Consider the following 27,973-nt stretch of genomic DNA (forward strand, 5'->3'; position numbering starts at 1 on the left):
TTTCGGTAGTACCCGTAGTTTTGAAGATACTAAAATGTCTGTAACACAAATCTGAGTGCAAAAGCTCTGGTTGATGTGCACCGTTAAGAATTTAAAATTTAAGAATTTAAGAAGTTAAGAAATTTAAGAATTAAGTTTTTCATTTTTGTTTTTAATTAAAAAAAGAGTTAAAGGAGGAATTTGGTCATCTTAGCTCTATCAAAAACATTTAATTTAATTTTTCTCATTTCTTATTTTATTAATTCGATACTCATCATGTTTTTTTTTTATTTGCTGAATGTACCATGCCTGTTATCATACGATTTCTGTTGTTTTTTATTACTTTTTTTCCTTACACTTTCAATACGAACAGAAAACGTTCCTCCCTTTTTTTTATAAGCACTTTTTTTATTATTCTTGTCTAAAACGGTTCCCCTGCTCTGCTCTGCCTCACCTCGTCTGCTTTGCTTTTTTACTAGTTCAATCTGAATAATGTTTTTTCTCCATTTCATTTCTACCACAAAAAAAGACAAGATTTTTTCTTCTTCCCTTCAATCACTTAAAAACCTTAACCTCAAACACGATCAATCGATAATTTTGTTTTGCCCGCTTTTGGAATTTCGGAATCTTGTTTTTTTTTTGCTGGTTGTAATTTTAGAAGCTCCAATAAGTTGATACTTTTTTTGTTTTGTTTAATTTATTTGTTATTTTTAACGTGTTTCCGAATGTTTTTTTTTCTGCCGTAACGCGCTGCTATAAATTCACTTTGACTTCTTTTTTTTTTTGTTTTGTTCTCGCCTGTAATGGTTTTAATTTCTTGAGTATGAGTTACTATGCTGTTTTTTTGTGTTTGTCTGTATGTGTGTGAGGATTACTAAACGCTACCCATAGTTTGTTGTAATTGTGTGTTGTGTGAGAGTGTTTGTTTTTGCTTTACTTTCTGTCGTTATTACACCTATTAATTATGCATTAATTTACTTCTCTCTAACGCTTAATCGCCGTTTTTTCATCCACTTTTTGCTTTCTTCTTTATTATTAAATTACAATTCATGCGCTAGTTTTTTGTTTTTTTTTTCTTTATGACGAAAATGATGAATAATGAACGAGGCAAACTGGTGAGAGAATATTCTTGCTTTCTGTTTTGATAATGTATTGATGATTAGTTGCTTCAATTTTCTTTTAAAGGTTAATAACATTGAACTGCTATTAAATAGTCATTTTGTTTCCATTATCAAGGAGCATGATAGAACATGTGTGTGTGTGTGTGTTTTGCTTATAATTGTGGTTTGTTGGTATGAGTAATGTGTGTGTGTTTTTGCAATCGATGAGAAACGTACACGTGAGCAATTTTGCGTGATTCAATTGAACTAAGGGCATTCTTAACAGTATAGAAAAACTTAAGAGGGGTGAGGGGAGAAAATTGATAAAAACACAATTATTGAAAGGTTTTATATTTACAATTTTTCGCTGCAAAAGAAGTAAAACTGGAAACAAACACGCTGGAAGATGTCCACACTAAACGTAATAAATCGGGCGGGGGCCAGTCTGGTTCAAATATGTTTGTGTACTTTTCGCGAATTAGTTTAAAAAATGTGCCTAGAAAACGAAAAAATTTAAAAAATCTGTCCCCTAACTATTGCACTTAAAAGTTATCATCATCATCATCATTTGCCTTCCAGGTTTCAGCTTTTCTTCTTTCGGCTTGGTTTAGTGTTAGTAGTAGTAGTCTTACGTACTATTTTTTTTTTGTTTCTCTCTGTGTATTTGTGTAGTTTTAGTTTGAAGAGTGTTTTTAAAAACTAATTGCCACCAGAACCATGTTTTACAATCTGTTTATTATTTTGCTACGGTGCGCGCAGTCAGTTCTGGGTTGTTTTTTTTTTTCATTGTTGGTGGTGCTGGTTTTGGCCGTCGTCGAATCTATTTTTTCGAACATGTTCTCTGTTCTGAACGGTCCTGCTGGTTTTTTGTTGTAGTAGTTTTTAATGGATTCAGTTCTTTGCTTTTTTGTTAGTTTTTTTTTACGCTAGTTTTATATTTGTTTCTTATCAAATTGTAAGGTTTTCCCATCGCGGTCGCCCTAGTACGATAGAGGTTGTTTTTTCTTTACTTTCATAAACTAAAATAAATAAAATTATGAGCTACTTCTTTTTTTGTTTGTTTGCTTCATTGTCTACTTAACGCTCAGTTGCTTTTGATTCTCAAAATATATATATAAACACGTTTTGGAAATTCTGGCAGGACTCTTCCTTCAGAAAGATTTTTTTTATTGACGATCGGTAATCCAAACAAATAACCAGATTATTGCACTTGATCAAAATGTAACGAATTTATATCGAGACTAACGAAATTTCGATCGCAAAATGATTAGAAATCGATCTTTTGCACTTTGATGTTGACCGATTCAAAACGGTCAATAAAGCCCGTTCCTTAGCATCTTAGCGTGGAAGGCACGCCGATGGTTCTATTTGTCTCTTATATATCTGATAGTGGTTTTCGAAGTTCTTTGAAAAAATATTATTTGTGTCAAACACACATATACTTTTTTGTTAAAAAAGAACAAAAAGCGTTAAAAATTGAAAATTAAATTAATATTAAAAGCGATCTTAAGTTGCAATTGAAATATTTGGATCGACGATTGTAAATATTTAATTTTTAACTTTATAAATATTTAATCGCCAATAAATTATAAAAAATGTAAAAACCAGAATTTCAAAAAATCTAATATTAAAAATCAAAACAAAAAAAAATTAAAATCTAGGATTAACAAATTTCGAATTTTAAAACAGTGATTAATATGGACATACAGGTAAAATTGTCTGACAAACGAAATTTGACGATCACTTTTCCATTGGTTTAAGAAATGGTTTAGCATTTTATTTTTTTTATTTTTCGAGATGCCTTTTACAACATCTTTCACAAAAAAAAAGATCATAAGTATTATGAAATCTTCTTTCAATTTACTTTGAAACCTTAATGTCAATTCCGAAATTACTGAATTACCGAAACCTTAATGTCAATAAATTTTAAAGAAACAGCGTTTTTGCCTTTTTTTATTTTCATAACATTTCTTGCCTTTTGTATCTTCTATTTTTTTTATTTACTTGCTGAACATTTTAGACTTTCTATCAAATTCAAAAATAATACTTACTAAATTCATAACTACAAAAAAAAAATCATTCGCATGAAGATGGTGATGTTAGCGGGTTGAGAACTGGATTTCGTCATGTATATGTGATGATTATCCAGCTTGCTTGGAAAATTATTAAAGGGTGTAAAAATCAACTCTACCCGAACAGACAGCACCATGAAAGCCATCCATTGCCGACCGCTCCCATCTCCATCATTCATTGGGCTAGGAATAAGGATTAGGAGCACGGGAAGTGTTGATGCATAACTACAAAAAAATAATGCATGAAAATCCCTAAACCATCTTAATTCAATTCTTGTTTTTTTGAGTTGAAATGGCAAATCATTTTAGTTTTTTATGTTAGAAAAAAAAACAATTTTAAGAATTATATAAAATGTTAAATCATAATTTTGTAAATTCTAATTTTAAATTTTCGAAAATAATTATAAACGGCGAGAATTAAAAACTATTTAAAGTTTAAAAAGTTGAATATAAAAATTTCAACATTACAGAACATGTTAATTACATATTTTATGAAATTATCATAGTTATACAAAAATTCAAAATAAATAAAAATATTAATATAATTTTCAACAAATTTCTTTGAAATTTGATATTTTTTTACTATTCAAAAAAATGCTCTTTTTTTTAGTTAGACTACCTAATTTCCATTTGATTTTACTGATCCAGTTGAAAAAAGCGCAATGTTAATGCTACAAACATAATCACCATGACGAAGAACTCAAGATAGGTACTTGATTATCACGTCCCAAGATGGGAAAGGGTAAGTCACCCTTTGGCAAAATTTTGGATTCCTTAAAAAATATAACTTCCCTCGTGTTCAACGAAAAACAAAGCCCCCATCACGTCACACACCATTTTATAAATTAAACTCAGAGAATTCGGTACGGTATGTTCACGCATCCTTACTCCCTTGTTAATTTTGAGAAATGTGAATCCTTTCGCTGAAGGTATGACCCCTTAAATTTTTTTAACGTTCTTAAAAATACGTTTTTTTCATTAATTTGCAACCTGAAATGATCCTAGAGTTTTTTTTATAGATCCTATAAACATATAAACATTTAGTAACTTTTTCAAAAAAAAAACTCTAAATATGCAAATTTGGTGTCAAAGAGACTTTTATGTAAAATTGGAAGATTTGATGACGTTATTGCAGATTCGAAAAGTATTAATTATTTTTTAATTTCATGTCCCAATTCAAATATCGAAAATTGGCAAATTTTTTAAAACAATTTTGTATTTTTTACGTTTTTTAGGAATTCTGAGTACGCCATCAAATTGGGCGTCCAATTTTATATAAAAGTCCCTTTGACACCAAATTTCCAAAGCATCGCCATTTCAGGCTGCTAATTTTTGAAAAACACGTCTTTTTTCGAACGTCAAAAAATGGAAGCAGTCGTACCGCACCTCCACCATGATATATCGACAAATGGAGCTCGGATTCGTATTCAGGGACAAAAGTTAACACTTAGGACAAAATTTCACGCAAATCAAATAGGGATCGGGGCAACTTTTTCTGATTTCGTGAGTTGGCGGAGAACCCTTTTATTTTACAAACCGCGAAATAAAAAAAAATAGAATATAAAATTTAAAAACAATAGAGAAAATTAAATTCTAGGTTAAATTTTCAAAACAACCTATCCATCATGGGTTTCCTATGCAGATATGACCTTTTGAAAGTTTAATCTAGAATTAACTTATTCTAAAAAAATATCTGAATTTTACCAACATTTTACAGAAATAGATAAAAAAATATTTTTTTATGATTTTGAACTGCAAATATTTTCCAATCTAATCATTTTTATTTTATTTTTGCTCTCACCCCCGACCTCGGCTAGAGTCTAGGACAAAAAGTTTGGCCTTAGTGCTAAAAATTTTTTTTTTTTGTAGATTAGACAAAAAATCATGTTAAATTTGAATTAAAACTCAGACAGATTATATTAAATATCAACAGCCTTAAAAAATAACTGGGATGATTTGGTACAGTATGTCCACGCATCCTTACTTCCCTGTTGATTCAGTGGAATGTGGATTCGTTCACAGAATCCGTCTCTCCGCTTAACGCAACGCAGTAGGCCTGGCCGGCAAGAAGAATTTGGGCCGTAATATCGCCACAATTTCTTCCAGGATGCTTTCCATGGGCTGACAATAACTCGAAACATTTTGATTTAGTGCAACGATCAGGCCATCAAATAAGTTTGAAATAATTTTATTTCAGTTGAGTTGTTTGTCCAAATTAAGCAAAATTGATAAATTCTAGTCATTGTACAATTCCCAAAATGGTACAATTCACCCTTTTCCCAAAAAAGAAATGTCCCACCAGTCCCAAAACGCAAACGAAAAAAATAATAATCTTCTTAGTACGGCTGTTTCACTACATAGTCGTCGTCTACGCGGTTCTCCAAGGAACTGACACCGTCGTCGTCGTTGCGCCGCCACCTTCCTTAACCCTCGGCCGTCAGCGGATCGCGCGCGTGGTGGATCTTGATGTGCTTGTTGTGGTTCGTCTTGGTGGAGGACGTCTTGCCGCAGATGTTGCACGAGAAGGGCCGCTCGCCGGTGTGTATCCGCTTGTGCTCCGTCAGGTAGTACTTCCGGTGGAACTTGCGGTTGCAGATCTCGCACGTGTAGTTCTTTTCCGTTTCGTGCTCGCGCGTGTGCCGGATCCAGTTGTACTTGCGGATGAACTGGCAGCCGCAGTGGTTGCAGGTGTACGGGCGGATCGACTTGTGGGCGTTCATGTGGGTGATGTAGTCGGCTTCGCGGACGAAGCCCGACGAGCAGAGGTTGCACTGGAACGGTTTGAGGGTGGGGTTGGCGTGGGTCCACTTGTGCTGCTTCAGGTTCCAGTTGGTGCTGAACAGCTTGTTGCAGATGGTGCAGGAGTAGGCGAGGCGTTCGTCCGTGTGGGTTTCCATGTGACGTTTCATGCTGGTTTTGATGTAGGGTTGGTTGCAGATCGTGCACATCTCGGTGGCGGTTTCCAGCTTGACGTACTTTTCCGTGTGGGACAGCCGGATGTGCCGGGTTAGGCTGTTTTTGTGGATGAACTTTTCCCGACAGAAGGGACAGCTCTTGGGTTTGTTCTCGTGGATCTCCTTGTGCCACTCCATTTTGGCCTTGGATTGGAACACTTCGCCGCAGTGGCACACAAAGTCCTTCTTCGAGGGGACCTTGTTCAGGTGGTGACGGTTGCGGTGCTGGGCCAGGTTCGAGAACCGCCGGAAGTGCTGATCGCAGTCGGGACACTTGATCGGCGCCTTCCCCGTGTGCACCCGCATGTGCTCGATCAGCTTCTGCTTGATGACAAACTTCTTCCCGCACAACCGACACTGGTGGTCCTTAATTCCCAGGTGACGCTTAATGTGCAGCGCAAAGTTTGGCCAGTGCTTGAAGCTGCGCCCGCACGTGTAACATTCCGCCGGATGCGTCATCAAGTGCGCGTTGAACAGCTTAAACCGATCAAACTCGGTCTTGCACGTCCCACAGACGTACGTTCGTTTCCGCCTCACCTCGCCACCACTCGCGCCCAACCCACCACTAGACCCCATCCCGGAAGTCGACGGTCCAGCCACATCCAAACCCCCACCTCCACCTTCCTGCTTCTGCTCCAGCTCCTGCTTCAGCGAGCTGTAACTCATCAGCACCGGCTGCGGCTCAATCTTGATCTTCTTGCTCAACAACGTCGCCGTCGCCCCACTCGCCGCCGCCGTCCCACTCGACCCCTCGCCTGGGTTCGAAAAGAACGCCCCGGAAGTGACCGTCGCAGACGCAGCGACCGCCGACGCCGCCGTCGCCAGCACGTTCAACTTACTATCGACCACGACCTCGTGGTGTTCCGCCTGCATGTGCGCGCGTCGCTGCTTCAGCAGCGCAAACGACTTGGGACACTCGGTGCAGCGGTACGTGCGCACCTTGGCCACCAGCTTGTGGTCCGTGGCGGACGAGGACGCGCCCAGGTAGTTGTTGGTTCCGCTGCCGCTGGCGCCTGCGGCGCCTCCTTCGCCGCCGTACTCCAGGTGGATCTTGGACTTGTCGTCCACCAGCCCGTCATCGTCGTCCTCGTCGGCGTGCCGGGGTTGATCGTGGGAGGCGAATTGACTAGAAAATAATAGAACATTCGATCATCATTCGATTAAATAACCAAAGACATCTTCTTCAGTCAAAACTAAAGGCACCATTACTCACAAACTGATCCCGTGTTGATGACCGTGTTGCTGCTGCGGCTGCTGATGTTGCTGGCGGTGGTGGTGAGACGACGAAGACGAAGACGACTGGTGGTGATGGTGGTGGTGATGCTGCTGACCATGCTGTCCCAGCCCCTGGTGGTGGTGATCCTGGTTCAGGCCGGTTACGGTGCTGGTACGGTTGCTCAAGTTCCAGCACTCTTGCGCCGTCGACAGGTCGTACGAGCTCGGGTAGATTGGGATGTTTTCGTGTACCGGGTATAACTGAAATTAGAAAGGTGTGGGGTGTTATGTTATAGACATGACCTACTTGAAAATGAACTTTGCAAGATTTTTTTTATTGGCTAAATGCAAGAATAATAATTTGGACCACAAATCCACACAATCCTTCGTATTTCGGCATCCAGGCCATCTGTTTACTAGTTCAGGTTTAGGTAGAAAAAAATGTTCGAACCTCGACGACTAAGAAAAGGATGATTTTCCTAGACTTAATATCCGTAGTAACAGTTGAATAGGGCGAATCTGCGTTTGTAAACAACAGCTTCCCCAAATTAGTCAAACTCGAAAGGTTAATTGCGAACACCAACGCCATGTTGGCCGCCATCTTGGAATATATTTTGCCAGATCACTTTGGAGCATTGCGGTGTCATATTTGAGCAACCTCGATTCGCTTGAAAAATTGTTGAGGAAATTTTCTTCGATAAGCGGTATACGCACTTCGGAAGTAACCGGTCAAGAAAAAATGAAATGGGCAGCAGCGGCAGCGCAAGCAAGTCAGAGAGGGTGAAGAATAGCCCCAAGAAATCGTTCCCTGCTCTACGTTGTTCTGCTGTTCGTAAAACTGTTTCTTGACCCCTTTCCTTCCGATCTGCATACTAGCCTATATGCAGGGTACGCACTTGGTAAAAACCGGTCAAGAAAAAATGCAAATGAAAAAGAGTGAAAAGTCTCTCTCTCTCTCTCTCTCTCTCACACACACACACACACACACACACACACACACACACTCTCTCTCTTTCTCTCTCTCACACTCTCTCTTTCTCTCTCTCTCCCTCTTTTTCTCTCTTATTCTGCCAATTTAAGATCTGTTTCTGAACCCCTTTTCTTAGGAGGAGGAAATTATGATCAAAATTTGTAATAGCAACTTCAGAAATTAAAAAAAAACATGAAAAAAAATTCAAACATTAATGTTAAATGTAAAAAACATCTCAATCTAAAAAAAAAGGACTTTTCAATTTTGTAGATTTTCGAAAATTAAACTAATTAAAAGAAATTTAAGTATTTAAGGAAAAAAAATCAAACATTTCAATTCAAAAAAACATATGAAAAATTCAAATACTTCAGTCGTTTCTAAAACATCAACAATTTTCAAAACATTGAAATTTTTAAAAATTAAAGAACAACAAAAATTTACAAAAAAAAATCAAATATATTAAAGTATCAACAATTGTGAAATATTTCAAAAACATCAAAAATTTCAAAAAAAAGAGATATAAAAAAAACATTTTTTTAAGTTTAAGAAATTTTAGAACTATTTAAAAATTAAACGTTTTAACGAAATTTAAGCATTAAAAAATTCAAACATTTTGAAGCCTTATTTTTTTAAAGTATTTTTTTAATTTTCAAATGTTCAAAATATAAAAAATAAATATCCCAAGATTCTTTTTTATTTTAGTTTTTAAAATTTCAAAATTATTAGAAATTTTTGATGGTTTTGAAATCTGTGATGTTTTTGATTTTTAAACGTTAAATTTTTGAGAAATTTAGAGAATTTTTGAGAAATTTAGAGAATTTTTGATCGAAAATCTCGATAGTAGATCTCGATCAAAATTTGTTATAGCAACTTCAAAAATAAAACATGATTTTTTTAAACTGCACCAAAACATCAAATTTAAATTAAATTTTAAAAATTTCAAATAAAGACAAAAAATAAAAAAACATCAAAGTTAAAAAAACAATTTTACAAATTTCAGAAGTACATTTTTTTTATTTGAGAAATTACAAAACATTTTAAAAATCTAACGTGATAAACAAAATTTAGGATAAAAATTCAAACATTTCAAAATAATAAAAAACCATTAAAAATTTCAAACACTGCTGATATTTCAAAACATAACAAATGTAGCATATTTCAAAACCATCACAAATTTCAAAAAAAAACATCAAAAAAAAAATGTAAGGCATCAAAAATTTTGAAAACATTAAAATGTCAAAAAAATAAAAATTTAAACAAATAAAAATTTTAAAAGTTTTAATAACATCAAAAATAAACACACAGAACTTTTAAAAATTTAAAAAAATTGAAACTTTTCAAAAAATTTACGTTTTAAGGAAATTTGAGTATAACAAATTCAAACATTTTAAAGTCATTTAAAAAAACAGAAACATATGAATCTTTTATTTTTTTTTTTAAATCCAGAAAGATCAAAATATTAAAAAAAATAAAATAAATTTTAAAAATTATTTGAAATGTTTGATATTTCGAAATTTGGGAGTCTTTGAAATATTTAAGATTTTTTAACGTTTAATATTTGAGAAGTTTTAAATTCTTCTAAATTAAAAACAGCATAAATTTTAAAAAAAAATAAATAAAAAATTATGCCAAAATTAATTTAATTTTCTGCGTGAACCAAAAAAAGCAAAAAAAAATTAAAAGCATCTTAAAAAATGTCAAATTTTAATAACATCAAAAATTAAAAAAAAAACATCAAAATTTATTTTTTTCAACAAAAAATCTTTTTTCAATAAAAAAATTCTAAAATATATAATTCTTTTAAAATTTTTCTTTTTTTTTGAAATTCAGAGAGATCAGAATATAAAAAAAAATATAAATTTTCAAAATTATTTGAAATGTTTGATATTTCCAAATTTGTCTTTGAGATATTTTAGATTTTTTAACGTTTAATATTTGAGAAATTTTGAATTTTTCTAAATTAAAAAAATGCATAATAAAAAAAAAATAAATAAAAAGTGGGGCCAAAATTAATTTTATTTTCTGCGCGTACCCATATTGCAAATTCAAACCAAATCGTAAATGAATCATAAAAATTAAGTGAAAAATTTAGCAATAGAAATAGTTAGGGATCGTTCAAAAATTACTTCCATGAATAGGGGGAGGGGGGGGGGGTCTGAGGTTTGTGACAGCCCATGTTAAAGGTATAGGAAAAGTGCGTGACAGGGGGGAGGGGGGGGGGGTCTGAACTCCTGAAAATCTCTGGACGTAATATTTGAACAAACCCTTATGAATTGGAAATCCTATCTAAATTTCACGTTGTTTAATACACATAAGAAAACACGGTATTTTTTGAAATTTTATATTTTTTGAAAATTATTTCATACTACAAATTGTACATACAATGCAAAATAAAGCCACCCACGCAATCGTTTTTTGAAAAATTATGTAAAATAAACTCACCCGATTCCACGACAACTCCATATCCCCGTTACTCTCCTGCTCGGAGATCTCCCCCTTGGCGGGCATCTTCTCGTCGGTTCGGATATTCAAGCTTTCCGCCGACGGAGCCCGGTCCATGCTGGTTTCAATCCTGCTGCCACTTCCACCACTACTCGTGGCGCTGCTATTTCCTCCCACGCTGTTCGAGTTGGTTTTACTGCTGCAAAAAAGAAGATTGGTTTAGCTATTTATAAGGTGTTTTGATCAAGCGATCTTACTCCGTCTGATCGAGGTCCATGTACGAGTTCTGATCGTCAAAGGGCGTGTACTGCGGACTAAACTTCTGCACCCACGACAGCGGAATCTGCTCCTGCGGCATCCCGTAACTGGTGACCGGCACGTAGTCATCGTACTCCGCACTATACTCCAGGAATGTTGGCCCAGCCGAACTCACCACGACGGCCTGCGACGACGAAGCCACAGCGGAACTGCTGCTGCTGCTGCTACCACCACTGCTACTGCTACTACTGCTGCCCTCACCCTCCGTCGTCACCGTAGTCGCCACCGTCCTCGATGGTCCAGCCTCGAGGAAGTCCTTGTGGTCGTCCGGTCCGCTTCCCGGCTCCACCTTCGTCACCAAAATCTTTTTCTCACTCTCGTCAACGGGAGGCGCGATCGCGCAACTCTCCATCACCTCCATCTTCTCAACCTTGATGCAACTCTTCGTTTCCTGCTGCTCGTCGGACCCGCTCGAACCGGGAGAGTCCGGCTCCCGCTCGGGCTCGTACTCGTACTTTTGATCCTGCTCGAGCTCCGGTTTCACAACGCCCTCCTCGGGAAGTTCCGGCTCCAGCTTAGAAGACTGAGCGGCCGCGGCCGCGGCCTCATCGTCAATGATCGTAATGTTGTAGTACTCGACCGAGGTCGTGGTGGTTTCGACGACCCCGGAAGGTCCCGGACTGCTGGCTTGATGATGCTCGGCGGTCGCCTCCGGCGACGAACTCTGCGTGTACACGATCGTCTCGCTGGAGATCGCATGCATCGCGTCCTCGATCTTGGTGGTGGTCGTGGTGACGGCGATCGTCTCCGTGGAGGAGCACTCGGTCAGGGTGAGGGTGGTGGGGGGTGGTGGTGGCGGTGAGATCCGTTCGTCGACCGGGCAGAACTTGGTCTCGGGCGGGGTTGGTTCAACGGGGACAAAGTACGCGTGCGGTGGTTTGCAGTCTTCGGAGGTCGATGGTTGCTCGAGGTCCATCGGGTGATCTTCCTGCTTGAGTTGGGGGATGAGGGGAGGAGTTGGTGGTGGGGCGGGCGGGAGCGGGGTCTTGAGCTTGACGGTCAGCTTCTTCGGTGGTTTGTGGAATAGGGAACCGGTTGAGGTTGAGGGGGTTTGGTGTTGTGGGGTTGGTTTGCGTGGCGTTGGCTTCGTGATCGTCACCTCGCTGGTTGATGGTTTTGGCGGATCTTCCGGTTCGGGGTCGATCGTTTCGAGCTTTGCGGGTAGGGGTGGTGGAGAGGGCGGTGCGACAACTGGAGATGGGTGTGGGGTCATCCGGATTACACTGGTGATGACCGACGGAGTCGGCGTTGTTGGTGCGGCCACTTCGGCCGCTTTGACCTCCATCGAACCGATGTAGCACTCTTCGTCCTCGCCCGGCCGCAGCTCCTCCTCGTCGTCGTTGATAATTTCAATGTCGTTCACATCGTTGAGATCAATTGGAGGCATGTTGTTGATGATAAGCTCGTTCTGACAGTTGTTGTTCACGACGCCCGTGATCAGCGACGTCTTCAAACTCCCAACACCGCTGGACGTGCCCGCAGCTTCGGACGTCCCGCTCGAACCACCCGCCACGTTCACGCCCTTGTTCTTGCAGTTCAAGTTCAGTATGATGTCCTTGATGCCCTGGGACAGATCCGTGGTCACCTTGACATTGCTCAGCACCTTCAGCCCACTGGTCGGCTTCTTCCGCGGCGTGTACGGACTCCCCGCGGCAGAACTTCCCCCCGAACTCGACGCCGTCGGTTCCACAATAAAGCTAAACTTGTGACTCTTCTTCGGCGATCCCCCAATCCCTCCGATCAACATCGGCTTCGGCATCTCCTTCAACCCGTACTGCTGATTGTCGTCGAACGTCCCGTCCTCATTCTCCACGATCTGGATCGTACCGATCTGCTGCTCCACCTCCTCTTCCTCCTCCCCCTCCACCTCCTCAACCTTCCCCTTCTGAACCTCCTCAACCTGATACTGCTCCTCGATCTCCATCTCGTACTCACTGTCTTCACGCTGCTCAACCTCCTCCTCCTCCTCCACCCCACAGTCGTCCTTCTCCTTCTCGACCTCATCCACGATCTGGACGATCCTCGGCGGCGACTTGATGATCTTCTCGATCACCATAAAGTCCCCCTCGTCGTTCTCGGTGTACTCGACCACCTTCTTCGGGTTCTCCGTCACCACAAAGTTGCCGTCGTCCTTTTCGGTGTACTGCGCCTGCAGGTTGCTCCGCGAAGTCGACGGCATCGCCGGTGCTGGCGGTGGCGGAGGGGGCGGTGCGTAGTAATGCGCGATCGTGGGCGTGCTTTGTACTATGGGAGGTGGCGGGTTCGGGTAGAACGCCTGCGGCGGCGGCGGCGCTGGCGCTTTCTGGTACCCGCTGATCGAGGACTGCGAACCGCTGGAGATCGTGGAGGAAATGGCCGTACTGTACGGCGGCGGTGGGCCCGAGTAGCGCTCGTTGGTGTAACGCGGCGGGTAGAGCGAAGGTCCCGGCGCCAACTGGCGACGCACGCTCGGAGGTCCTCCTCCGCGATCGGGTTCTATGAAGATGCTCCGGCCATCGATCGGACCGGATGCGTACGCGGCATTCGCCGCGCTACTCCCACTCGGAATCTGCTGCACGAACTTGGTGCTGCAACTCTTCACGATCATCACATTGTTGATCGGGTAGCCGCCCATGTCGGACGCCTTGACGACGGTGATCGCCGCCGGGGCGGCCATCATCGGTTGCTGCTGCTGTTGCTGAAACTGCTCGTAACCCCCACTGCTACTATTGCTGCCGGTTTGCTGGTGGTACATGAGTGCGTTGGGCGGTGTCCGCGATCGGACCACCTCAAGCTGCTGGGGTTGGGGCGCCGGAGCTTGCGGCGGCGCAGCCGCCTTCGGCTTCATCGCCATCGACACCAGCGCCTGGATGACCTTCTCCTTCGGGTGCGTCTCCAGGTGGTCCTCCAGGCTCATGTCGGCCCGGAGGTACAGGGTGCACACGGGACATTCGATGGTGCCCATGGTGTGTTGGTGCTGTTTCAAAAAACTACTACTCTAATGATAGACTGTTCTGGTCACTTTTGCTCGCGCGCTCGCTCGGGAGGTTCGTGTCCCTGAGACAAACGCGTCGTCGTCGTCGGTCGCTTGGCAGTATCCGGTGCGGTTCCAAACCGCGCGCGGTGGTCAAGCTGGTGGTGCTGGTGGTTGCGCGGCGCTCACCACAGCAGACTGCCGATCGGGGTGGCCTGTGGGGGAAGAGGAAAGATGGGTTTAAAAGTAGAACCTTTGATACCGTTGAATTTTTGTCATCTCTTAAAACATTCGAAGACAGTGTGGAGTCGTGAAAATTAGCGCTTTGTTTGCTACCGCAACTTGCGCACTTGATGCGTTACAACTTTAACTCCTTCCTTTCCTGGTCAAAGTACCGTTTCTCTCCTACTTATATTTAATCCTTGACCTGATGCAAAGTTTATACTAACAGCCTAACATAAAACATAAAACATAAACAAATTTTAGAATTATCAAAGGACATGTGAAATCAGAAATGAAATACAAAAGGTCGAAAGACATATGATCTGAAAGACAAAAGTTCGAATGCTAATAGGGCGAAAGTACCAAAGGTCAAAAGTGAGAAATTAAAAAAATCTTTGAATAAAAAAGGTGCAGGTGGTTATGTTACACATGACCAGTATGACAAAGAACTTTGCAAGATGATTGTTGAAATTTTCGATAAGAATGTCCGGTCCAAATTTCCCCATGATTCCCTTATAATTACATAAGACAACTCTTTTGTGAATAGTTGTAAGACATAATATCAACGTTCTATCGAACTAAGGGGACGGAAATTGCAAATGGAGCTGCAATAGAAATCAAGGTGAAATCAATCGACTTTCCCTCACCACTCGAAAGTTACCAAGGTGCGGAGATGTTTTTGCAAGGCTGTTGCAAGCAATTGGCGGCAGCAAAGTAAATTTCAACAGCAAACATTAAAACTGCCCTTTCAAGGGCTCTAATCGAATTCGAAATAGTTATTCTATATTTCCAGAAACAGAATTTCGCCGCGGCACAATAAAAAGGCAATCGCAGTAATCGATTTATTACTTCCTGCGTAAAATAAGCGATTTATTTTAACTGCGTAACTTCAGATAATGGTCAGATGCATGTGCAGTATCAAAAACCATAAAGTTTGATACCCATATTGCCCTAACTCTTATGGTTCGGCAAATGTCCCCTCATCGGAACATCCGCGGGGCCTCCGGCCACTCCGGATTGTAGCCAATACTTCCGAAATTTCAAATTTCATGTCCAGTATCAAAAACCATAAAGTTTGATACCCATTAGGGTGGGTACGTTTTTCAAAAAGTTCTCGGATCAAGTTTTAGTATGGTTCCCTTTGTAGGGCATGCCCATAGGGACTTTCATGCCAAATATCAGCTCATTTGGTTGTAACCTGGCTGCGCGCATCAGGGTTAAAGTTTACATGGGAATTCCTATGGGAAATTGGAACTTTTTGTTCAAACGCTCCTACAGGTCTGGGAAAATTACGCGCCAACTTCTGGTATGGTCAGGCCTATGGGGAATGGTCTGGAGAACACTTTTCCCGAAGAGAGCATATGGATTCGTTGTCCCTAGACCAGGCGCATCGGCAAACAATCCGATGTCTCCGGAATCAACGGTTTTCCCTAAAAAGCATCAAATTTTCCTTAGCATGCTATGAAAGCTTGAGGAACACCGCGACGCCATACGTCAGGCAGCTACCACGTGGGTGAAATATTTGCAAAAAAATTACAAATTTGCTATGCAAAGATTCTGAATTCGACTAAATAATATCAGGATTACTCGAAATGATCATTTTCTAGTTAAAAGAAGGTTTGCAATTAAATATTCCAGCCGTTTTTTACCCACGTGGTAGCTGCCTGACGGATGGCGTCGTGGTGTTCATCAAGCTTTCATAGCATGCTAAGGAAAATTTGATGCTTTTTAGGGAAAACCGTTGATTCCGGAGACATCGGATTGTTTGCCGATGCGCCAGGTCTAGGGACAACGAATCCATATGCTCTCTTCGGGAAAAGTGTTCTCCTGACCATTTCCCATAGGCCTGACCATACCAGAAGTTGGCGCGTAATTTTCCCAGACCTGTAAACTTTAACCCTGATGCGCGCAGCCAGTTTACAACCAAATGAGCTGATATTTGGCATGAAAGTCCGTATGGGCATGCCCTACAAAGGGAACCATACTAAAACTTGATCCGAGAACTTTTTGAAAAACGTACCCACCCTAATACCCCTATTGCCCCAACTCTTATGGTTCGGGAAATGTCCCCCCACCGGAACATCCCCGGGGCCTCCGGATTGTGGTCACTACTGCTGAAATGTCAAATTTTATGTCCAGTATCAAAAACCATAAAGTTTGATACCCATATTGCCCTAACTCTTATGGTTCGGCAAATGTCCCCTCATCGGAACATCCGCGGGGCCTCCGGCCACTCCGGATTGTGGCCAATACTTCCGAAATTTCAAATTTCATGTCCAGTATCAAAAACCATAAAGTTTGATACCCATATTGCCCCAACTCTTTTGGTTCGGCAAATGTCCCCCTTCGGGAAATCCGCGGGGCCTCCGGCCACTCCGGATTGCGGTCACGACTGCCGAAATGTTAAATTTCATGTCCAGCAGGGTTGTTAAAATATCAAACTATCAGCTCTCAGCAACTACAATTATCCCGCCTGAATATTCATGCCTCAAATATAACTGCTCTTCTCTCTTCATTGAAACTCTCAGCGCCGAACATAGCCGAACACGTTTTCGTGTTTACACACTCGTGATTGACATTTTCCTTTTCTCTCTCATTCCCGCTTCCACGATCATCCTACCGCAACAGCGTTTAACCACAAAAGCCGCCACAAAACCAATTTCGCAAACGCAGTTTGTCGGGACGTCATGCGTGGTCGGCTTCTAATCGCCATCTCGCGTTCTCTCATTGCAGTTTTCGGAGAGATTGAGAGACTCAGCGGTGAGAGCGCATAGTCGAGGAAAAGGGGAAGAGTGATAGAGAGAGAATGACATCGCTGGGAATCATGAGACACAAGAAGAGATCTCACAAGCTATCGTGACCAGAGCTGAAAATGTCAGGGGTCCTGACGCGAAAATCGGCGACGCATACACGAATTTTTGAGATCCATTCACTGAACCGCAAAAACGTGACATAAACAAACCCGACTCAGTCGTGAGTGCCCTAGCTCACTGAGCAGCTGCAATGCGAGGCAGTAGTCGACCAACGCTCATTCGACGTTGCACGCACACACATAAAGAAACGAGTTTTTACACAAAAAGTTGGTATTTATGCGTGAAAATGTAATTTTGAATATAAGTTATGGTTGTTTTAAGTGTTTTGCACAGTCTAGAACCATTCAATTGTTTAAATATAGTCAAAATAGTGTTTAGAGAGGATTTTACGAGTCAGTCATACGACACGAATTGAGTGAGTGTAGCTCATTTTTTCACGTCTCTCATTCTCCAGCAGCCGACCGGCACGAGTCAGGCGGCAGTGGTTGAACGGACACAGTAGGCTTACAGTCACATGCTAGCAGTGAACTGACATTTTGGTTTGCTTCAATTGTACGCTGGGTTGGAAACATTTTGCAGGCCTGATCGTGACGGCCGCTATACTCTCGGATATTTTTGGTGCAGAGATAATCTATTGATAGCTTTTTTATCACTCATTTGCAACACTGATGTCCAGTATCAAAAACCATAAACTTTATCGCAACCACAACCAACTTGACCCAAAGGGAACTGGTTCTCGATCAACACGGAGACTCCTTCTTGATGCCGTTAACCGGAGCCTTCCGGGATCAGCAGCTTGACCACATCGGTCCCTAACGTTCTTCCTTGATGGCCTGCAGCGACAATCCGTCCCGTTCCTGCGACGGCCCGAGCCATTTCGGCGACCTCTCTACGTCGTTGACCGGGGGAAATTTCTGCTGTCCCTTCTGATTCTGCAACTGCCACTCGATGTTGACTCCTCGGCTGTCAGAAAATTATGAGCTTGAGTGGAGATGATTTTAGATACATCAATCTCACGTCTCTCGGAGAGGATGATCGGGAAAGGTTTGTTCAACCAATCAGCGTGAAGGAAAAGGAGGGGAAGTCTGCGAAGAGGGGAAATCGCCACGTAACGATTTCGCTTCGCAAAAAATTGGGTTCCGATCTTTTTATTCATTCTCTTTACACATACTACACACCACCTAGAGCACCAAACAGTGCGTTGCAAGTGTATTTGTAGCAAGAAAGCGCCATCGACTGTGGATTTGTTCGTGTGTGTGTGTGTGTGTGTGTGTGTGTGTGTGTGTGTGTGTGTGTGTGTGTGTGTGTGTGTGTGTGTGTAGTAAACCACACTAAAATTGTGTTCGCGGAACCACACTAATATCGAAAATCGATTTTCCCCAAGATCGATCGGATGAGCAAACTCGTGAAGGGTAGTTGCACGGCAGAAACCAGGCGCACACAAATGAAGCTCCCCAGCCCGCGTTTGTGTGTATGCGTTGATAATTTGGTGCTCTTTCAAGCCCCAAACTTGCCACTCGATTTCCCTTCCGCACACACAAACACTCACTACCGTACCCAACCAGATTTTTAAAGAATACTCTTTCGTGTGAATTGGCCCTGAAAAGGGCCATTTTAACGTCCTATGACTATGATAAAGCATGCGATGATGACACTCCAAGTTGCCGACAATTTTCCCTCCCGCGCCTGCTCTGCCTCTCTTTCCAATTTTTCAATTCTCTCCTTCCTCTCGGCGGCTCTGCTGTGCTGCTGCTGCTTCTCGATCCTCCTCGTGCAAAGCATCGGACTCGTTTGAGCTTCAACCGGCGGCACGGCGCTCTTTTATAACCTCGCTTGGCTGTGACGGCTCGACGCTTTCGAAGCAGTGGCAGAGAGCAAAATTTGCTAAGTGCTAGATACTTGAATCTGATTAATGTGTTCGGGAAAGGTTGCGCTCAACCAATCAGCGACCGGGATTTTCCCGGTCTGAATTTTTATTTTTCATCTTAACTTTTGAGTACTTTAACAAAGTTTTATCAACTTTGTGAGGTAGTCTACTTGCAATTTAAGACTTCCCCTTTCGTTTGGTGGATAAAGCATGCAGATTGCTTGAATTGGGTGGAAGATATAAGCGTTTAAACGATTACACAAATCGTTACACTTTCGCTTCGCGAAATTTTGGATTGACACCCGTAGACAGTGCCCTTAGGACAAAGTTCTTTGTCAAAAACATATTTTAATGAGCAGTTATTTTTAAGTTATCTCGGAAAAAAGATTGCATACAAAAATACTAAATATCATCAACATATAATATTTTTTGAAAAGTAGGGGCGATTCCCGTATGTTTGGCAGGTTAAGCACTCGCTCCTAACTCCATTAAATTCACTGATTTTTACTTTTTAAACATTTTATTTTGTAAAACTTTTGATAGAAACTTGCTTGCTCACTTCCTATTGAACTATTTATCACCCGACTTCAGTTGAAAACGCGGTTTATGAGCTGTAATTGAACGTCAAAGCACAGAGAACAGATGTACATCTTGGTTCTAACTTGTGTGTAAACTAGTGGTGGGCAAAACCGCTCATTTCTGTGAGCCGCTCATTTTCGTTCGCTCATTTAAATGAGCGGCTCTTTTGAACGGCTCATCCGCTCATTTCGCTCAAAGTCAGAAAGTAGACTGGAATGAACTGAAGCATCTGCTTAAGATATTTAGATTTTTTTCAAACGACCAATGGAGTGTCCATGAGTGTCACGCTTCGTATGATTTTTGTTGATTGATAATTAAAAAATATATGTTTTCATCGCACTTATTCTGAACAGATTGGAGATCGTCCATAAAACATAGAAAATCGTCGATTTGCTTTGGCTTCATCCATAATGTACGTCACGCTAAAATCGGCCAAAATTTACCCCCCCCCCCCACCCCCCCTTCCCCCCTTTGTCACGCTTTTCCTATACTTATAACATGCATTGTCACACTTGCTCAGACCCCCCTCCGTGACGCGTGACATACTTTATGGATGAAGCTTTTATCGTTTTTTGAAAGCATTTCAAATATAAACGTTTTATATGAAAAAGGAGAAAAACATTGATCTCTGAAATCCACAAATATCGAAAACTTTTTTCATAGAGAGGTAAACAAAGTTTGTTTGTTTAACAAACTTGAGTTTTCTTCAAAAGTGAATATTTTCAACCAAATTATTGCTTTCAATCGTTAAAAGTTATTATCGAATTATCGTTTTGATAATTATCTCTCCATGATTTTGTGAAACAATAGATTTAAGTTGGTGTTCAGTAACAGGCATATTTGAGGTAGCCTTTTGCTGCACTTGATAAAATAGTCTTGAAATGCAGTTTTTTGTTTAATAAGAACAACTTTTATTAATGACAGCAAATGAATGATCTAAACAAGCGTAAAAAAAAGATCAGAAAAAAATGCATAAAGAAAACTATTGAACAGTCCAATACATGGATTAAAACCGCAAACTAGCATACGAACTATGTTCGAATGCGTGTAACAACTTCATATAAATAACATTAGAGAAATGTATCAATATTTTCCAAGGGGGTGTGGCTGCCAATCCCCCTCGTTGTCAGACCAAAATCCAGCATAAAGCTGACAGACCAAAACTGTCAGACCAAAGCGGGTTTGGCAGCCAATCCCCCTGTCAGACCAAAGAGCAAAAGATAAACAAACTCAAGACACTGATATTGGTGAACACAAATTAGGCAAGACAATTTTGCAACAAAAATATTTTATCAACAAAAAATATACTTTGGAGCTAAGAAAAATAGTCTATCGCCTATAAAATGATTCAATTAATCGACTTCTTATCGATAACAGATAAAATAAAAAGATTTATAGCACTTTTTGTTTATTTAAAATTTCAACCAAATTTTCGGTGTTTACCTAAAGCATCTTGCAATAAAGTATGCGGAATTGTGAATCTTCTTCTTACTTCATCTCCTTGAAAATTACAGGCGCCCGACACGGGCTAGCAACAAGCATAAAGTGCGCCATAATTTTGTAACATGAGGCGACCGGTGAGAACTTAGTTTCCCCTCTTTTCTCCACAGCACCGTCACCACCAGCGCGTGGAAGAACGAACCGAACGAGAGCGAAATAACGAAAGAGTGAGCGAAAACGACGCCGTTTGACGACGTCCACGACGGCGCGAGCGACGCTAATCAAGCGCTCCGTTCGTTCTTTCCGTTCATTCGCTCTCGCTCATTCGCTCTCGTTCGGTTCGTTCTCCGACTCGCTCTTTGATTTGACGGTTCTTTGAAAAGAACCGGTTCACAAAATGAACCGCCGCTCATTTTTTCTGAGCGGTCGCTCATTCGTTCTTTAGCTTGAGCCGGTTCATAAGAACGGTTCGCTCAAATAAGCCCATCTCTAGTGTAAACCGTGTAAACTAAAAAAATGCGTTGCATACAATCTTGCATCAAAGAAATTAGAGTGTGCAGGATACGCTTAAATATAAAATTCACTTCTGTATAATTCCAGTTGACTAAAAATAATGCAAAAATGCATTAACATTAACGAAAACATAACAGAAAATTCATTCAAAAATTATTTTTCAAGCGACAACTTAAAATAGTCCCTGTACACATGTTATGTCCGATTTCGTTTTGTTTACCTTCTTTGGCGCGTAAAATTACAACCCTCTGATGAAGGGCAGTCAGACATTGGTCTGATGTCGTTCGTACGGAATGTTTTATGCAGTGATTATATGGTCCAACGTTCTGCTACTGTAGGCCATCATGATTTTGGAAGTGGCGCTATCTAGGCGGATGGTGCACACCCTAGCTCTTTTCAACGTATTTTGGTTTGAATTTTTACACACGTTTTTCAATGCTGTTTGTTCAATGATATACATCTGTTCTCTGTGGTCAAAGTGTTGATATGGCAACATTAGAGGCATGCTGGAATTACGTGCTGTTCCCCTAGCCTTTGACTCACACTCACAGAAATTTCTCAGGAACATGAATAACTTTTTTTTGCAAAAAAGAAACTCTGTAAAATAATTTCGATTTTTTTAAATAACTGCTCTGCCGCTCGAAGCTAGTCCGTCCCATATGTAATTGCGTCAATTCTGAAGTAATTATGCAGTTTGGTTCAAAATCATGCAAACTAGCAGAAAAACCTATAAAATGTAGTACTTTGTAATACAGTGGACTCTCTCTGTGTCGTTAAAGACGTTTAAGGAGCTATTATACTATGGCAAGCAAGCAAACAAACTCGCACTTTTTTGTGTTTGACAGTTTACCAAACTCGCAAACAAAACCAAATGTATGCAGGCTGTTCTTTCTGCCAAAAAATGAAGGCAAACTGTCAAAAAGTTTGTTTGTTTGTCGTAGTATAATATTTCCTTTAAAAGTAGAACTTTACCCACAACTCCGTGCCACGAAAACCAAAACAAAAACAAACAAACAATGGACCTTGCCAGGAAAACCAAAACATAAACAAAGTCAGCTTCCATCGGAGTGAGAGAGTCAGAGATAGCGATTTTGACAACCGCAATACTACACACTCAATCGTTCTATTATGTTTACAAAATTATTTACTATTTTTACAAAATAATTTATTATTTTTTCAGTACAAACACAAACAAACATGCTAATGGAGCACCCGCAGTCGAGCAGTTTTTGACATTTCGCTCCATAAAAAATACATTGTAGAAAAAAGGAAAAACTGCTCGAATGAAAGTGCTCCATTTGAAAAAAAAGTTCAAACTTAAGCATGTTTTGAAAAAAAAAATTTCTCCAAATAGTTTACAGTAGACTCTCTCTGGAGCAATATTATCATCGAGAAGATCGACAGCTAGAGAGTCGACTTTATTTTAAACAAGATTTTTTTTTTATTGGTTTCATATGAGTGTTTTTCAACTTCACCTTATTCTTAAATTTGTTCAAATAAATGTACTATTTGTATTTGTACTTTATTAGCATAGCATAGCATTGGTGTCTACCCGTAGTTGCTACTCTGTTATTGACCAGGACTTTCAAGAATGGAGCACTTCCATAGAGTTATCTACGTGCGCATGTATTGCGTGTACGTACACGAAAAAGATTGAGGTTAAATTTTGTACCGACCAGCAAAACAAATGGTGTGCTAGTGTGCGTGAGCTCGGGCTTAGATAACTCTATTCGAGCAGTTTTTGCTTTTTTCTACAATGTATTTCTTATGGAACGAACTGTCAAAAACTGCTCGACCGCGGGTGCTCCATTGCTCCGTGGACCACAGATAAAGAGTAGGAACCAATCATCACCACTTCGCAACTTTCAAATGTCCCTAATATGCTAGCCAATCACAGCGCCGGCCACGACCAGTGATAAGACACGGGGAAGTGGATAGGAATTTTAGTCCGATACTTGAGTGATGAAGACTGCTAAGTCGGCTGCGTCTTCGACAAAGTATCACGTGAGGTTTGAGGGTGTTAGTAAGATGGGTGTGAAAGCCAGGATTCACCGTGGTAAGTGATGCGGCCGGTCAAATCTTTTTTTTTTTTTATTCCTTAATTCTTCGTATGTTCTTGGATTCATTTTGGAAATTTTCCAATCTGGTTCACCAAGCTTTTTGTGGTGAACTCTGGTCGTGTTGAAAGTTCAATATTCGCTTAACAATTATGCAACCAGTAAGTGTCCTTGAATTCAACTTGCATTCAATATTGAATTCAATATTGCATTTCCTGTTCTAGGTACACAGATTCCAATCAAGTTTCTTGGATTCTTATAGCATTCTTAATCCTTCTAGTCAACTAAGCCTCGATGGTCTGGTGGTTAGCATTTGTGTTTGCTGACCCAAAGGACGGGGGATCAAACCCCGCCGTGAGCTAATGAGTTTTTCGTTCATATTCTCGGAATTTCTTCTTTCCATAATTTCTCGATAGGAGCAGATGGGAATCAAACCCAGAACCTTCCGCTTACAAAGCGAACAGCCCAACCATTTGGCCACCCATACCCCTCTATTTGTATTTGTATTTTATTTTTCCAAAAAAAAATATACCGAAGATACAACCTTTTTTGCCTACATTGACATGAAAGGACCTTTTAAAAATTTACTACTATCATTTCATTTTGTGTGTTTTTTTTTTTTTCAAACATGATTAGCTGCAGCTGTTTTTTCAACGTAATAAGAAATCTGAATTTGAACATATTTCAAAGTAGTTAATATACAATGAAAATATCTTGTTCCTTTAATATTTTTATAAGTTGATTCTTTCGATCATGGACATGCCTTGAAAAGTTTGATGAGAAAAACATTGCAAGCTGTTGAACTGAAACATTATGCTCATTTGGGTCCTAAAATTAAGCTTTAATTGGCTTGACGTCTTGACGATGAAGCTTATTTTTCTGTGTACAATGACCCTTTGTACGACCGTAAAGAATTTAAAAAGGATCTTTAATTTTTTTAACTAACTTCGCGGCTCTTCATGACAGTTCGTTCAAAGAAGACTATAGTTGATCCATCGTAAAATGTTGTCTTGTAATTTTATTGGTTTGGCATTAGAATTTAAAAAATGGTCAGAAATTGATTTTCGTGTTCTTTACCGTTGTACGTAGAAAATACATAGGGCTTTAAGACCCTATTTAAAAAACAGATTTTTGACCCTTTTGTGACAGATTCCCTTCGCCACCATGGTAAATTTCTGTTTGTGAATGCGTGTTATTCCTATCCCGTAATCTCTTATAGCTTTTAAAAGAGACCTGAAAACGTAAAATTTAGCGCTATGTTTGCCATCGCAGCTTACGCACTTGAAGCGTGACTTGTAACTAGAACTTGAACAACTCCAACTCATTAGACGTGTTATCAACTTATGCCCAAACTTTCTCACTCAGACTTGCCATCCGGCCATTTTAAAATCCAAGTGATGATGATCATGTTGGTAGATGATCTCCTGTGGGTTTTGTTGAAATCTTTTTCCATCCTTTAAACGTTTCAACTGAACTTGTAAGTTGTCCAAAAATTGACAACTTTCAACACAACAATCCGAAAAGCTAAATCGCGAACCTTGCCAGCATTAGCACCATCACCTTTCTATCTTCCCAATCAATCTTCCCCTTCGAAACACACTTAAGCAAACATTCAAACATTTCTCTCTTTCTCGTTTTAGGTGCACCTTGGCGCTGTGCACTTCTCCCGTTTTTTTTCCCCCGGTGGAACAGCACCAATCAATAAAAGGTGTCCACAAAATGCGATGATGACGGTGAGAGGTGCGTGTGAACCTGGAGATAAAGAAGACTGGGTCGGTGTTGTAGTACTGCTATTCGCCACCCGGTCACTGCTGCCGGTTAGAGAGTGCTCTACGCGACAAGCTTCCGGTTCGGGTGAATCTTGTGACACTATGGTAGGTTCCGTTACGTTGATTTCGGCATATTTTTGGAACTAGTGAAGCTTGTCTTTTCTGGAGCATCCACTCTTTTCCATCTCAAGTAATCAATAATCCTCGAAAACAGAGTTTTCACTTGTGTTCTCACAGCTTCGAACTCCACTGCTTTACGACAACAACCAGCTAGCTCACCGTGTAGCGCACTTCCGGTTCACGGTATCAATCTCGTTCGCCGATTCCAAAATCGATTCCTTCGAGAAGAACCTGCTTCCACATCGCAACGACGACGGCGACGACAACGGAATTGATGTGAATGATATGTACACAAAAAAGCACGCCGACGAGCTGTGTGCGAGCATGGAGAGTCGGTTCCTCGGCTTTGAACCGACGACGACGAAGTCGGCGAGAGTAATCTTGACGGCTATCATGAACGCGACAACGGTGCTCAATTTCTCTACCTTGGGACGGCGAGAATTCGCTTTGCATACCATACAGATGGGTTTGTAATTGGTTGAAGCTTGAGCAAATAATGAAATTGGTCATTATTGAGGTTTTTATCAAACTAGTTCGTAACAATAATCATGATTTCACCAAACTACCGTCACGTAGCTCTCGCAATCGTCCCCGAAACTCATGGGAAAACTCTCCGCCGTCGTCGCGCTGATAAGTCCGGCCTTCCCACATCGCCAAATACATCGCGGTGTGCTCAAATCAAACACACTACCACTCCAATCACACTGAAATTCCAACCAGCGCTCGTCGTCGGAAGCTACCCTAGCCCACCTTCAACATCGTCTCGGCATAAAAGCTCGCTCCGTCAAAACGCAATCTTCTCACAGTGTTCCTCCTCTTTCGAAGCGCGACGAGACCAGCGGCGCACCATACGACGGTCATTCCACACTCACACACACACGGCGTGTGCGACGGTAGTGGTGCGTCGTATAGCCATCAGGCGTAAAGCTTCTCGCGACTCTCGTCGTCGGTGGCCTCTTCACGATTCCGTCTGGATCTTCCTCCGGGAACTCTTCCCGGTCCAGTCCTGTCGTCGTCGTCGTCGCAGATTCCCAGGCGAATCGATAAATTTGGGGGAGCGCGTTGGGTCACAACACATCCATCGCTCTCGAGGTCATAAATCGCTGGCTGGCTGGCTAGCGTGTGTGTTGTTGTGTTTTTGGTCCGAGCATCGGTGTGTACATACAAATTACTGCTGCTGGCCCGTTGTTCGTCGAATATCGCAGAAATAGCCTTCCACAAGCTCTCGGCCATCGCGGTCAATTCGTTTCGAATCGACACGGTGAGCGTGTGAGCGCAGCAAAGGTTTCCCACTGCAAGCGTACGGCGCAGGGTGGCGACTACATTTATTCACGAACAGCGGAAGAATCAAGATTAACAACACTTTAAAATGACAGATCACATCTATGCGCTGGCACGGCATCACGATTGGTTGTTTTGAAGCAGCGGTCTGGCTTTAAGCTGGAGCAGGTCTGGTCAAGTCCATCCGGATACTTCAATAAGAACAACGTAAGTTTGCCTCCGTACAGATCCACGGCTAATACTCAGGAGAGTTGATTTATTCGTTTGTCACAAGCTCGAGCCCTCATTGGGTCCTGCTCTGGTTTAACCTTTTCCGTTTTCTGTGGCAGGTCCTAATTTGACTTTCTACTAGAGAGGAACCGCAATCATGTTAGTCGACACCATGTCCGGCGTGTTTTTTGTTTCTTCCTTCCTGTGTTGCTGGTAGGTTCTCCTCGCTGCAAGCTTTGGCCGTGTCTGTTCGCGAGAGCGAAACTCTTCAAGAGACATCGTCGTCGTCGTCGTCGGACTGAGACAAAGTCCAGAGTGTGTTCTGCTGCGGTGTATTGTCCAATCTCTTGATTGGCCTCCTTTTTGGGGGAGCTCTGACGTTTCGACCGACTTGATAGTCTTTTTCAGGGTCTTATCGTTCTTCTACGACCCTTCCATCCCAATCGACTCGAAAGCTTGCCCGGAGCTTCCTTCCTTCCGGATCTTGCGCTCGTACACCAAGAACCGTCTCTCGAAATTCCAACTGGGCCAAAAGCACACAGCAAATCCAACCAGCCTTCTCTAGGTGTCGTTGTGTAAACACACCAACACCATCGTACCACCCCGCCACACCACACAACCCCCGCACAGCTTACACACGTACGCACGCACAAAGCGCCCCCTCGGAACACGGTCCCCGACTGTACGACAACCCTCACTCTTCTTCCTTCGCGCACACACAGCGAAAAAGAAGAGAAGAAAATGTCACCAGTCAGCAGCAAATTTTCAAATCCACTTTTCACGCCCGAAAGTACCCGCTCCGCGCGAACCAACTAGCACAAACCGTTGCCGGAAGTGGGCCGCGACCCGTACGTACCATTTGGGACCTGTGCCCGAGCGTTTGCGCAACGAAAACCGAATGGAATTTCACGACGGCCATTTAATGTGCGACACAGAGGAGAGCCAGCGAAACGAACATACATAAATACGGGGTACCCACTGGGGGCCAAGGTACATGCAAGAGAGAAGGTAAGGCGATTTTTCAGCTGTCAGTTCATTGATTTTCGAAGTGTTTGAAATTCGAAAAGGGGTGCAGGGGTGGGATGATGGGTGAAATCTG

General features: G+C 41.6%; 2 protein-coding genes across 3 annotated transcripts; one reads left to right on the top strand and one right to left on the bottom strand.

Moving 5' to 3' along the window:
• Positions 1 to 657: 657 nt before the first annotated feature.
• On the bottom strand, positions 658 to 27,876 carry LOC120415640 (uncharacterized). Of its 2 annotated transcripts, none has more exons than XM_039577238.2 (5): positions 27,731 to 27,876; positions 10,990 to 14,218; positions 10,733 to 10,928; positions 7,319 to 7,581; positions 658 to 7,231 (listed from the first exon to the last, which is right to left on the bottom strand). In XM_039577238.2, the coding sequence occupies exons 2-5, from the start codon at positions 13,992 to 13,994 to the stop codon at positions 5,575 to 5,577; spliced, it is 5,121 nt and encodes a 1,706-aa protein (XP_039433172.1). In that variant the 5' UTR covers positions 13,995 to 14,218; positions 27,731 to 27,876; the 3' UTR covers positions 658 to 5,574. The 2 variants fall into 2 exon arrangements, with proteins under 2 accessions (XP_039433172.1, XP_039433171.1); XM_039577237.2 differs by having other exon boundaries at positions 10,733 to 10,931.
• Positions 25,140 to 25,857, top strand: LOC128092602 (uncharacterized). The gene is made up of 2 exons (XM_052706804.1): positions 25,140 to 25,368; positions 25,501 to 25,857. The coding sequence occupies exons 1-2, from the start codon at positions 25,219 to 25,221 to the stop codon at positions 25,855 to 25,857; spliced, it is 507 nt and encodes a 168-aa protein (XP_052562764.1). The 5' UTR covers positions 25,140 to 25,218.
• Positions 27,877 to 27,973: the final 97 nt, after the last annotated feature.

The sequence above is a fragment of the Culex pipiens genome, chromosome 1 (assembly GCF_016801865.2).
Source record: "Culex pipiens pallens isolate TS chromosome 1, TS_CPP_V2, whole genome shotgun sequence".
Classification (NCBI taxonomy): domain Eukaryota; kingdom Metazoa; phylum Arthropoda; class Insecta; order Diptera; family Culicidae; genus Culex; species Culex pipiens.